This window comes from Rhinopithecus bieti, unplaced genomic scaffold (genome assembly GCF_001698545.2).
Source record: "Rhinopithecus bieti isolate Rb0 unplaced genomic scaffold, ASM169854v2 scaffold_3875, whole genome shotgun sequence".
In the NCBI taxonomy this organism is placed as follows: Eukaryota; Metazoa; Chordata; class Mammalia; order Primates; family Cercopithecidae; genus Rhinopithecus; species Rhinopithecus bieti.
This window is the reverse complement of record NW_016804422.1, coordinates 404,755-417,238: the sequence shown is the minus strand read 5'-3', so window position 1 is coordinate 417,238 and position 12,484 is coordinate 404,755. Positions and strand designations below refer to the sequence as shown.

Here is a 12,484-nt window from a genome sequence, read left to right as displayed (position 1 = left end):
ACCCTCCACTGTTCTGCTGTAAGGCCAGCCTCCCTAGGGACCTCTGAAAAGAACAAGCAAGTTCATCAGAATACTGTGTGTGTGTGTGTGTGTGTGTGTGTGTGTGTGTGTGTGTGTGCAGGGCTTTAGGAAAGTTTCACAGACAAACCTTGCTGATCCCCAAGATGGAAGGATTGAGCAGCCCTCACTTCAGGGAAGGGCCCTGCAGCAAAGCCAAGGGTTAGCGACTAAAATCTTCCAGGCAGAGCAGTGCTGTCTGCCTAGGGAGGTTCTGCTTATGGCCACTGAGATTGTCTCCTCCTTAAACTGAGGGACAGAGAACCCAGACAGAGAAACTTCCAGAGATCCTGAGAGATTCCACCCTCAAGAACCCCCAATCCTCAGCTCTGGCCTCAGTCACTCTATTTTCTTATCCACTAACTTCCCCATTCCCAACACCAACATCTAGGCACAGGTCAGAGTTGGGTGGCTTTGTATGACCCCCTACTCTAGTCCATCCCCTTCTCTCTCTCTTTTTTTAATTATTTTTTGAGACAGAATCTTACTCTGCTGCCCAGGGTGGAGTGCAGTGGAGTGATTTCAGCTCACTGCAACCTCCACCTCCCAGGTTCAAGCGATTTTCCTGTCTCAGCATCCCAAGTATCTGGGATTACAGGTATGCACTACCATGCCTAGCTAGTTTTTCTATTTTTAGTAGAGATGGGGTTTTGCTATGTTGGCCAGGCTGGTCTCGAACTCCTGGCCTCAAGTCACCTGCCCGCCTCAGCCTCCCAAAGTGCTGGGATTACAGGTGTGAGCCACCACACCCAGTTGTCCATCCCCTTCTTTAAGCCCATGGGGCCTGAGAAACAAGGTGTCAACTTGTTGACTGATTGGAGAAACTGACTCACATCTTCCAGGGTATAGGGGCCCTTCCTTTTGCCTCCGCCCATCTCCTCCCCAACAGCATCTCTGCAGCTAGCTCCCTGGATTTCCGGCCAAAGAAATCACCTACCCTTCCCTGATCCACAGGCCCTGTTTTTTCAAGCTCTGCCCCAGCTTGGTGGCCTTTGTGCCTCTCTTAGGGAGATATCCCTAAAAGGTGTCATGATCAGCAGAGATGAGGGGACCAGTTTCTAAACCCCTGGGCTGGACCAAGCAGAAAGGACATCTTGAACATGTGAACTTTTCTAAACTGTGATCAACCTCTGGAAGGGCAGGAAATTGACAGTGGTTGTGGGGGTGGGGGTGGGGCAAAGGCACCCCACACTTATGCAGGGCTGTCTGCAGCCATTCCTTGCTCCTGCTCCCCTGAGATCTTCAGGTACCCCGTGAGACAGTACTGCTTGGATCCCCATTTCCCAGGTGAGGGAACCAAGGCTCAGAGAGGCAGGACAACAAGTCTCGGGTCCCACAGTGGCTGCCCTTCCTGTCTGCTTCATCCTTTCACCACCTCCCACCATCCAGCTGCTGCCCCTGGCACAGGCCCTAGGTTCAAATCCAAATCCAGCTTGGCCTCAGCTGTGGGACCACAGGCAGGTTCTACCTTCAGAAGGTGCAGCTTTTCCTGCCACTTCTCTCCCACTCCAAGCTGTTCCCATCCCCTGGGAACTGATCTTGGAAGTGCCCTCTGTGACCTACTGGCACAAGCTGGAAGCTGGAGGCCCCTCTCCATGACTGTACCACCAGCTGATCCGACCCAGAGATGCTGCCCCTACAGACCTGCCCCTCTGCACCCATGGCCTCCACAGAAACCTGGGGGGCAACTCCCTGCTGAGGCTGCTCAGAATCCCAGAAGCCTCAGAGCAGGGTTCCCTGCCCCAGCCCTGCCCTGCCAGGACTCTAGGAGCCAGGGGCCCACATGCAGCCAGGCCTCTCTGGGGCCTTCCAGTCACTGCATCTCCACCTTCTCTAGGCTGTTCTAACACAATACCCTCATTCCAGGGGGCAGGAAGAGAGGAGGCCTGGCAGGGAACAAGGGACTGAGAAGGGGACCCATACCTGGCCCAGCCTCAGCAGCCTGGGGGAGCCACTGGGGTGGGGGAGGCTCCAGGTGGCTGGTACCACAGAAGGGGTGGCCAACATGAGACAGGATCCCTGGGGCAGGCATCCCAGGACAGTTCCCCTGCCCACACAGCCCGTCTCTGATGAGGGCGTGTGGAAGGATATGGGCGACCTAAGCCAGTCAGCTGGCCCAGGCCAGATGCCTGCCATGGATGAAATGGTTTTAGAAAAGCTTCTCAAAAATGGAATTTTCTCCTGCCAGCAACAACAGAGTGTGTGTGTATATGGGGGGAGGAGGCGGCGGGGAGGTCAGGATGGCAACAACCACTCCCCATCCAATCCTGTGTCTCCCCACACAGTGCTCAGGAGAGAACATTCCCAGACTTTACAGGGGCGGGGAGGGGGGTGCCAGAAGAGGCTGCCCCAGGTCAGGGCCTAGGAAAGAAAGAGGTAGAGAGCAGGCTGGGTTAGGGGGACACAGAGGGGGTCTAGGCAGGGCTTTGGTCAGGTTCCTGTGCATCTGCCTCTCTCTACCCAATTACGCTCGAGCAGCGGCCTCACCACGTCTCAGACACCCTCCCGGGAGCCCCCCCTTTAGCCCCACGCATCCCCACTGGGTGCCAAGCAAGAGGACCATATGGAGGGAATAATAAGACAATTAACTTTCCATTAAAGAATAATATATGTGCGTTTTTAGGGAGGCAAGTGACAGCAATCCCTATCCAGTGGCATATTTCACACCCGCGCTTCCCCATCGCCCCCCACCCTGATGCGCCCCACATCCCCATCATCTACACCAGGAGATGAGGGCGCCGCTGGGCCTCACCAGGAGGTGGCTGGGTAGAGGGGTGGAGGCTGTGTGATGAGCAAATGCAGAGCCCGGAGATGCTGGCTCCGAGGCTGCAGGAGCCCTGCAGAGGGGCTGTGCCGTGCTGGCCACCCCTCACCTGACTCTCGGTGTGTTAGGGCGACAGCCTGTGCCAGTGGGGGACCTGGCCAAGTAGCTGCATGCCTGTCTCCAGGGGGCACATGTTAACCACAGTGCTCTGGTGAAAGGACCTTCTGTGGGGTGTAGGGAGAACAGCTTCTTGTGCTCCTCTTGCCTGGCCCTCTGGGCGCCCCTCCCCACCAGCTTCCTTCTTCCTCTTCTGCTCCAGCTCCTCTAAGGTTCTGAGGTTCCCTGGCACTTGTGGGCACTGCTAACCCCACTTGGGATACCCAGAGGGCACCCGCCCAGGGTGTACCCTCCCCAGATGGGAACAGAGTGTAGCCTCAGTCAGCAACCCCAGAATCAGTGTGTGAGTGTGCATGTGTTTCAGAAGTTGGTGGTGCCAGCCGAGGAGGAGGGTGGAAGTGGACAGAGGGAGGCCTGTCTCAAAGGCACCTGCAGAGGGACCCTGTCCCACCTACCTGAGCCCCTCGGGAAAGGGGCCCTGGACATGGACAGATTTTGGTCCATGCCGGGAGCCAGCTCCAGATGTGGTACTCCACAAATATTCATTACACATTCCTGGGAAGTGCTGAGCAGACGGGGCACAGAGATGGCTGGGGCAGACAAGATGGAGTAGCTGGAGTAAGGCTGTGCTGCTGTCACTGGTTGGAAAATGCCATTCCTGGTCACCCACAAGAAGTGGAAACACACAGACACCACTGACCTGCATCACCATGACTGTCCAGAGAAGCACAGAAGTGGGGAGGGGCACAGAAGACTCAGGTTGGGGATTTCCAAGTCCTGGGGTCCCATTATCTATGACTGCAGGCTCAGCAGTCCGGGGGAGTGGCGGCCCCAGGTAGCTCCTCTGCTAGACAGCTCCCCTGCCACCACTCAGGACTGGCCTCTCAAGGATCCACTATGAGATTGGCTGGTGAAGACAGCAGCCAGGGTGTTGGTTTCCCCATTTGTATGATAGGATCACAGGAATAATTAGCAGCATGTCGCTGGGCTAAGGCCATCATGGGGTTGAGGCAGGCAGGACATGGGTCACGCCGTACACCATTCCATTCCTGCCCTGACCAGGAGGCAAGCTATGAGTGGTTGATGAGGACTGGCAAAGGCTTCCATGGGTCCAGAATTGGCTTGAGTCATCCCAAAGGGTAGCCTGTGGCCTCCAAACATGGCTGTCCTGGGTTCCTGCTCCTAGCCCAGCCCTGGCCAGGCAGCTCTAGTCTCAGCCCTAACCCCAGGCAGAGGAGCTTCCCTCCTTCTGTAGAGATCCTCCAAGGAAGGTGTCTCTCTGAGGTCAGGAATGCATCCCGGGCTGGCATGCCTCAGGAGCCAACTGATTTTTTTTTTTTTTTTTTTTTTTTTGTTGAGACGGAGTCTCGCTCTGTCGCCCAGGCTGGAGTGCAGTGGCCAGATCTCAGCTCACTGCAAGCTCCGCCTCCCGGGTTTACGCCATTCTCCTGCCTCAGCCTCCCGAGTAGCTGGGACTACAGGCGCCCGCCACCTCGCCCGGCTAGTTTTTTTTGTATTTTAGTAGAGACGGGGTTTCACCGTGTTAGCCAGGATGGTCTCGATCTCCTGACCTCGTGATCCGCCTGCCTCGGCCTCCCAAAGTGCTGGGATTACAGGCTTAAGCGACCGCGCCCGGCCATGTCTGACTATAATCTCTCCTGCTTTGCCTTCCCACCAGGTTCCCAGCATTGCTCCCCCTGGACCCTAGATACCTAGTCAGAAGAGGGTAGGTTCCACACCTATCAGAGTGACCTGGGCTTCAGAGAGGGGAGACCTGTCCCAGCTCCACATCCTCCCCACCCCCATTCCCCATGCACCCCCAGGCACCTGATGAATTATTCATCCTGATCAACCTCATTATGTAAATGAGCTCAGAGCCCATGCATATGCGCTCTGTTCTCCCCGCAGGATGGGACAATATGGGGCTGAAGGGGGAGAGTGGAAAAGAGGCTCCAGAGACTTTGCTCAGGCCTTAGGGGCTCTGCAGGGGGAGATCACAGTAGGGTCTATACTTTCGTGGCCTATTCAGGGCAAGAGTGGGCCACAGGCGGGGGGAGTTGGGCTGGGGAACCCAAGAGGATGCGACTCAGGGTGTCTGGCCAAGTGTGGGCGTGGGGACAACACGTGAGCACCAGGCCACAAGGAGAGCTCCAGCTATGCCCTAGCTGTAATGTTAGATGAGGAAATGAGATGGGGTCTTCACAGGGAGTGCCCACCATGCCACAGAAGTATGCCACAGTTTCAACCTGCAAATGGGCCAGTCTGTATCCAGCCATGCCACCATGGGGTTTATGGTGAGGTCAGGAGAAGGAAAGTGCCAAGGCAAGGAAAACATTCCCAAACGCTACTGTCTGCAGTTTCTGCACTCTGGCAGCTGCCAGCCCTCGTGGCTCTAAGCTACTGGGGGTGGGGCAGCCTCTAGGATGGGGGCACGCAGGCTGGGCAGCCTTTGAGGGGAAGAAGGCCAAGGGGCCCGGATGCCAGATCACCCCAGCTGTTTGGGGGCAACTCAGAATCAGCTCAAGAAGGGCTGAGGAGGGGCAGCCCCAGTGGGGGCCAAGGCTGTCAGCTTGGCAAAGCTGGTGCCAGGGTCTGCAGCAGTATCACAGCTGGGTCAGGGCTTTGCTCCAAGCATCCTCCTGACCTATCAGGGCCAGGCATGGGCTGGGCACATGGACTGTCTTCGTGTGCATTTGGAGAGCAATGGTGGCTCAGTCGGGGTCGGGGTGAGTTGTGGAGGGCTAGGGAGCCAACTGGTTGGCTCCTCCTGCTCCCACAGGGTTGCCCTCTTCCTCTAGAACTCTATGCCTCAACCCCCAACCCCCACACCCACCTCACCAGAGTGCCCTGTGCCAAGAAACAGCCTCAGAGCTGTCGGAAGTAAGAGGCTGAAGAAGCAGACGAGGAAAAGTAGAGCAGGACAGAGAGCCGCTGGAGAGCTGGCAGCCATCGGCAGGCAGAGGCACTCCACCAGAGTGCCAGGAGGAGCCGGGGACGCTAGGTCAGCATTTCTCTGCCTGCCTGCCTGCTATGCTGAGCATGGCCCTGCTCTGGCCCAGCTCCCTACTGCCCCAGGCTCATCTTGTCCATCCTACCATGAAGGGAAGTGGAGCCAGAGCCGGAGCTGCACCTTGGAACAGGAATCAGGAGCACTGGGTCCATGCCCCAGCTCTGCTACAAGCCAGCAGCATGACCACCTTGGTGACTGCTGGGCGGGAGAGGGTAGGGGAGACATGCTCACTGAGGAAAGTGTCTGGAATCTCTCAAGTCCTATCAGAAAGGAAGGGAAATGATCCCTGGGAGTGAAAATGATCAATGAGGGAAACTAAAATTTGATTTCCAAAAAAGGGGCGTATCTGTATCAGCCTGTCCATTGCTGTTTTCACCACTTCATCCTCCAGTCAGACTTCCCAGCCATGTCACGGGTCAAGAATGAGGACCAGAGAGGATCCAGCGCTCACCCAGGGGCACACGATGGTATGCTGAGCTGGGATTCCATCTCTGGTTCTCACAATCCAGCAAGGTCACTGGTCCAGACAGACCTTAGGCATGACATATGAACATTATTTTCTCATTGCCAGATATTCAGAGCCTGAGTTGCCCGTGAGTATAAAATAAACAACATCCTCAAGCTAAAGGTTTGAGTCATGAAGGATTATTGACTAGAGGAGTACAGTTAACTTCTGATGTGGGGTATAGCTTATGTCCCAATATGAAACTTGGAAAGGTGCTGGATGCACACATCAGGGAGCTATCATTCCTTCATTAGCCCACACAGCTATCCTTGGCAGTGGCTACTTGGAGCCTGGTTAGTGCTGGGTGCTATTCCTGAGCCTAAATTGACTCCTGTTCCGGAACAGCTTTTCCTACAGCACTTTCTCTGGAAAGCTCTGCCGGCCTCCAAGTGTGGCTGAGTCATTGAGAGTTCACAGGAAGAGAGTGTGATGGAGGCTGCTGAGATCCAAGCCCAGCAACCAGGAAAGGGGTGTTTAGTGTCGCTGGGTCACTGGCAGGGAGGACACAGACCTCCAGACCTGGACTCTCCCTCCCCATGGCATTGCCACGTCCTTAGCCACCCCTGACCAGCCCCAGCCTGGGCCAGAGGTCCTACGTCCACACCCAATGTCAACACACTGGCTGCCACCCCCACTTCCTGGGCACCAGCTATAAGCTAAGTGTGAGGAAGGGATTGAGGACAAGCCCCATGGTCCCCACTCCACCGAGGTTACATCTGCTGACCTTGGCCCTGACCAGCAGGGACAACAGGAACACAGTGGATATATAATCCCCAAACCCTGGACCTGGACTCCTGTCTGAACCAGCAACAGTAGGTCGGCTTACTCTGTTGTTCCCAGGCAACTCTCAGTGGGACACCCCCATTTAATCCCCTGCTCAGTTCTGGTCAGTACCTCCTGGCCCAAGCCCCCGACAACAAGATCCTCAAAGACCACACGTACCCTGGGAGTCGCAGCTCCATCACTCCAAGAGCTCGGCCCTCCCAGCCTCTGCATCTCCACATAGAGAGCAATGGCTCAGGAGCCTGGGGCCTGACAGCAGCACATTTTGCAGCTTCCGAGGGTGACGGATGGCCTGCTCTTCACATCACTATTTCAAACATTAACATAATCTCCCAGGATGGATGTGGTGGCTGGTGCCTAATCAATCACCCCTCCCGCACCTTGATCCCTCATCCCGCCAGGCATGGGATTTCCACTGTCTCCTGCTACAGCGCCTCAAGCACTGCTTTCAGGCTGGTGCAGACCGGCCATCCCATTGTTTCCTGGATTCCTTCAGCTCCTGTTCACCCTCGTGTCCACTGACCCCTCCTGGGCCTGGGCTCCCACACTAGGTGTGCCTCAGATACAGACCTCTCCCTCCTGAAAGCCCAAAAAGCTCCAAATCCCTTTCAGCAACAGGGTCATCGTCCAAGCCAGGTGGTGGCCTCAGGAAGATCATTGCCTCAGGAAGAGCAGGCCAAGCCCCAGAGGAGCGCTGCCCATCTAGTCATGTCCCCACCTGTCCCCATGGGCCCATCAGGTCTCACCACACCAGGACGTCCATTAAACCAAATCTTTCTCACTCCTTATTTTGGAAGCTTTCCCCCTTCCCTTGGAAGAGGGTCCCTGAAGAGACAGCAAATGGCACCAGGCTCACCTCACGGAGCTGCTGGACACCTCCAAAAATCCGCATCACGCCGTCGACCTCCTGCTCCAGACGCCGGGCCCAGTGCTGCATCCTGCGTGCAGAGAGAGGATAGAGGTGTCAGGAGGGCCCACCCAGCCACCCAGGGGCACCGGGGGCAGCCATCCACTCACACCTCAATTTTCACTAGAGAAGGACCCACAGCAAGGAGCCAGCAAGTGCTTGTGATTCCCCTTTGAAGTCCAGACCCAGTGGCCCAGGTGCTCCTCATGCACTGTGGGGCGGCAGGGAGGAGAAAGGACTGCATTGTGGATGTGCTGAAGGAGCTCAGTGGCTCAGAGAAGCCTGCAGTGAGGCTACTTTTCACTGTGAAAGAGCCAGCCCTTGATGTAGCTGCTCTGAACATGGGGACTTCTGGACACTAGCGAGGAGGGGGACATGACGGAGCCTCAGGGAGTGAGGTCTACTGGATCTTGGAGCCTCCTGTTTCCAAGGCCAGGTGGGGCCTAGGGAAGGGGAGGGAACACTGCTGTCACCAAGTCATTGTGTAACTGGGCAGGTCCCTGCCCCTGAAGGTCTCACCTGAGCAGTGGACGTGGAGAGTTCTAGATTAGGCAGCCCTTGCCTACCCAACACCCTGATAGACAGACGCTTACCCGAGGCTCATTGCTGGATGTCCAGTAGGAACCACCCACTCATGAGTCCACTGCAGACCATCCTGCCCCACAATCCACCTGAGCCACATCCTGAGCAGGTCTCCCTCACACTGGTACCACCCTGGGATTGTTTTAACCCATTTGCATCTCAGCTTCCTTCTCCGGAACATGGGGATAATTTGGGGCCACCTCTCAGGGTCTTATAAAAACACATGAGAATAGGTAAGTCAAGGGTGCTTGCTGCACAGGGATCTTTGTGAGTGGACAGCTTGCTGCACAGGGATCTTTGTGAGTGGACAGGATGGACAGTTGGTCACATGGCCCTCTATTCTCAGACCCACAACCTGGAAGAGGGAAGGAGTCTGGGGCAAGGCCTCGCCTGGGTTCAGATGTGTGACCTACACCCTTAAGCAGAGCCAGATCAGGCCAGCAAAACCACACTAGACCTTGCCAGAGGCCAGCCAGAGAGAACCACACAGAACCATGCCCTCATGCATCTGAAAAGGTATCTCAACTTCCCCATCCCACTTGACACACTCCCATTTTACAGACCAAGGCCTTTCCAGGAAAGGCGCACAAACAAATTACCATGAAGATTTAAATAAGCCATGGGTCAAACACAGCCCACAGGGTACAGCAGGGGCAGGGTCATGCCAGCTCCCCAGCCTCTGGAGGTACCCCAGGAGCCATGGGGTCCAGAAGACTGCATCTGGCCCCAACTCCCTGGGCCTGCTGCCTCCTCCAGTGCCACTTGGGCCAGGACTGTTCTGGCTCCATGGGTCAGAAGAGCCCAAGCCTCTACCTGGCCTCCTGCCCCGCCTCCCCCACTCAGGCCTGTGACTAGGGGGCTGGGCCCATGCCACTGTATGTGCCTGGGTCGGTTGGCATGGGAACTCAGAGCAGGAGGCAGGCAGATCACTAATTGCAATTTGCCAAGCTGAATGTCAGGACCATGATGGAAAAAAAAAATCGACATCAAAAGAAAGAGGTATTAGCTTCGGCTTGTTGCTGGCTGAGCCACAGCCAGATTCCCTCCTCTGCTCCCCACCACAGGCGAGAATCTAACCCTGAGTGCGGGAGGAGGCCAGGCTGCAGGCTGGGCTAAGAAGGGCAAGCAGGCCTCAGCCGCCAGCCTGGGGAGGGCAAAGGGCAGCAGAAAATTGACAGCCTGCATGATCCCTGGCACCTGTCCACCAAGCACTCATCTCTTGGGCCTGGCTATAGGTGGACAACATAGCGGATGGCTCCTTCGTACTTCTACGATGGAGCCCTGGGGGTTAACTTTGGGATGAGCTATCACAGTCAGCCAGGCAGGGGGCAGACAAATGGGCAGAGTGAGGATTTGATCCCCGAAGGGAACCATTAGCTCTGCCCTGGCCCTGACCCTGACCTCAGCCACTCACTGGTGTAGAGGACAAAATGCCAGTCAATCCTTCCTGGGACTCATATGTGCATGGGCATCCACTACATATAAGGTGCAGTGCCAGCATGTCACCTACTTTCTTGCTTCAGTCCTCGCAAAGAAGCAAACATTATCATCCCACCTTACAGATAAGGAAACTGAGGCATAGAGGGTTCAACTGAACTGCCCAGGGTCACCTATCCAGGAATTAGTGAACACAGGACTTGCCCCAGAAGTGTGCTGGAGTCACAAGAGCTGACTCACAAAAGCTGATTCTGTGCACCTCTTCCCAACTCTGCATTCGGTACTGTCACCTGGGGAGCTTGAAATAGGTCATGGTGGGAATATTTGCACCACGGGAATTGGCAAATGCTAGAAACCATGTTTTTCCCCCTGGAGAGCAAACTGTAAACATTTACCAGCACATTACTGGTTCCACCCCAGGCTGTTGACTCTTCTAGTATGTCTATAGGTCTCTGCTTCTAGGATTTCACAGTTAAGTAAAAGAAAATTAATTGGGAGAAGAGACATGGATGCCAAGTTTTATTTTGCTCAGACAACACATTATTATAATCATCGTCATTTCATCTAAAAAGGCTATTTCAACACTAAAACAATTTTTAGAAGAGCCAAGTCTCAGGATAAAGTCCAATCCTTCCCCAAGACATACACGCTCGTTCTCCCTCCCTCCTTGTCTCTCTGTCTTACGCACAGTCTCCTCACTCCCACCCCGAGGCTGAGTAGCTCTAGGCTCTGCTATGGGCTGCAGGAACTGGCCTGCTATGACACAGCAGGCCACACACACCTCCTCCCAAGGTCTAGGGGTGGCTCCGGCCCTTTGCCTGGCATCCTGGACCTGCTGGGCAGACCCCAGGCCCTAGTGCATTGCCCATCAGCACAGTGCCAGGGAAAACAAGTTACTCTGATTATTCACTTAAATCAAACTCAATTAGGAGGCAATATGTGTGTCTCAGAGTTAAAAAGAAAATAATTCATTCCATTGTCACAGAGATGCGACTTTGTGGGTTCTAGGATTTGGCCAGTGTCCTAGTGCCAGCTCCAAGGGTGACACAGAGGCACTGAGGGGGCCAGGAGTTGACTATGTACCTGCACTGTTCCTGCCTTGTGGCGGAGAAGCCACCCACCAAGCCAGGTCCAACCCTGGCCAGGCAATCGTACCTACTCCAGTAGAAGGGAGAGGGCCTTGGAAAGACAAGGGATACATGGGAATCCCTGCCCCCACTGGGTCAAAGGTAAGCTGATCAAATCCTGCCCAGACTTCCCTCTGCTTGGAATCAAGTACCTGGCTCAGCCAATGCCTCCCTGACCAGACAATGTTGCCCACAGGCCACATACCCAACAGGGAGGTAGACCTGCTGGCTCCCCACATCTTTGTAATTTTCCACGCTTTTCATAGAGATGACACTGCTTATCCCTAAGTGCTTCTAAGTGCCAAACTAACAAGACAGTGAGGGGAGAGTGGCCAGGAGGAGATGCAGGCATCTAGGGGCTGCAGTGGCTTAACGACTGGTGTGGGCACAAGAGACTAGGGACCAAGTCACGTCCTCCAATGTGCCCGACCCTAGGGAGGTGAACACATTGTGGCTCCATTTCCCAGACAAAAAAATTGAAGCCCCTGGCAAGGATGGGTACAGGGTCACATACTTAAGAGAGAAGCAGACCTGTCCTGACTCCATCTGTTTCATGACCCCATCTTTCCAGGACATTGTAGCCTTTGGGAAGCCTCAGGGGAAAGGCACTTCTGCGGCTGTGTGCCCTCGAAGAGTTCTGTCCCTCAGAACCTCAGCTTTTCCATTGGTAAACAGGGGTAATAACGACTGGCTGAATAGTTTTTAACGGGCAAATCCACAGGTTTTACTGGGCAGTCCCCTGAGTGCTAGCAGCCTGTGCAATACAGCCCCTCCACTAAGATCTAAGGACTCACCGAGGGCTCAGGACATCTACGAAAGCTTGTGGGGGGGGGGGGGGGAGGCTTGTGGGGAAGGGGCGCTGCAGAAGAGTCCCGGCAGGCTGAGGCAGCTCTGCAGGTAAGAAGATGACACCCCGTGTTGCAGGATGCCAGGCCTTGGTTTCCAGGGTGTGGTTCTGAACCAAGAGGAGTTGGGGAGGGAGAGGGGATATCACTATCAGGCAAGGGAGTGACATCATCAGTGCGTGGGGTGAGGCGCTGCAGCTGAGGACCCCTTTAGCAGACAGGATCATTGAGACCCCAGCTAGAAGGCTGGGGAGGCCCCATGTCAAACTGCAGTGCATTCAGGGGGGGTCTCCAGCTTAGGGGCAGCTGCAAATGCTCAGGGGAGGGGGAGGGTAAAGAGGAAGGGGAGG

At 55.4% G+C, this 12,484-nt stretch overlaps 1 protein-coding gene across 1 annotated transcript in view; it reads right to left on the bottom strand.

Moving 5' to 3' along the window:
• Window positions 1–12,484, bottom strand: part of CACNA2D2 (calcium voltage-gated channel auxiliary subunit alpha2delta 2) — a 154,745-nt gene that overhangs the window by 119,902 nt on the left and 22,359 nt on the right. Inside the window, exon 2 of the mRNA XM_017867945.1 lies at window positions 8,093–8,174. Within this exon, the coding sequence (XP_017723434.1) occupies window positions 8,093–8,173 (81 nt within the window). The 5' untranslated portion in view covers window position 8,174. The remainder of the gene's footprint in view (window positions 1–8,092; window positions 8,175–12,484) is intronic.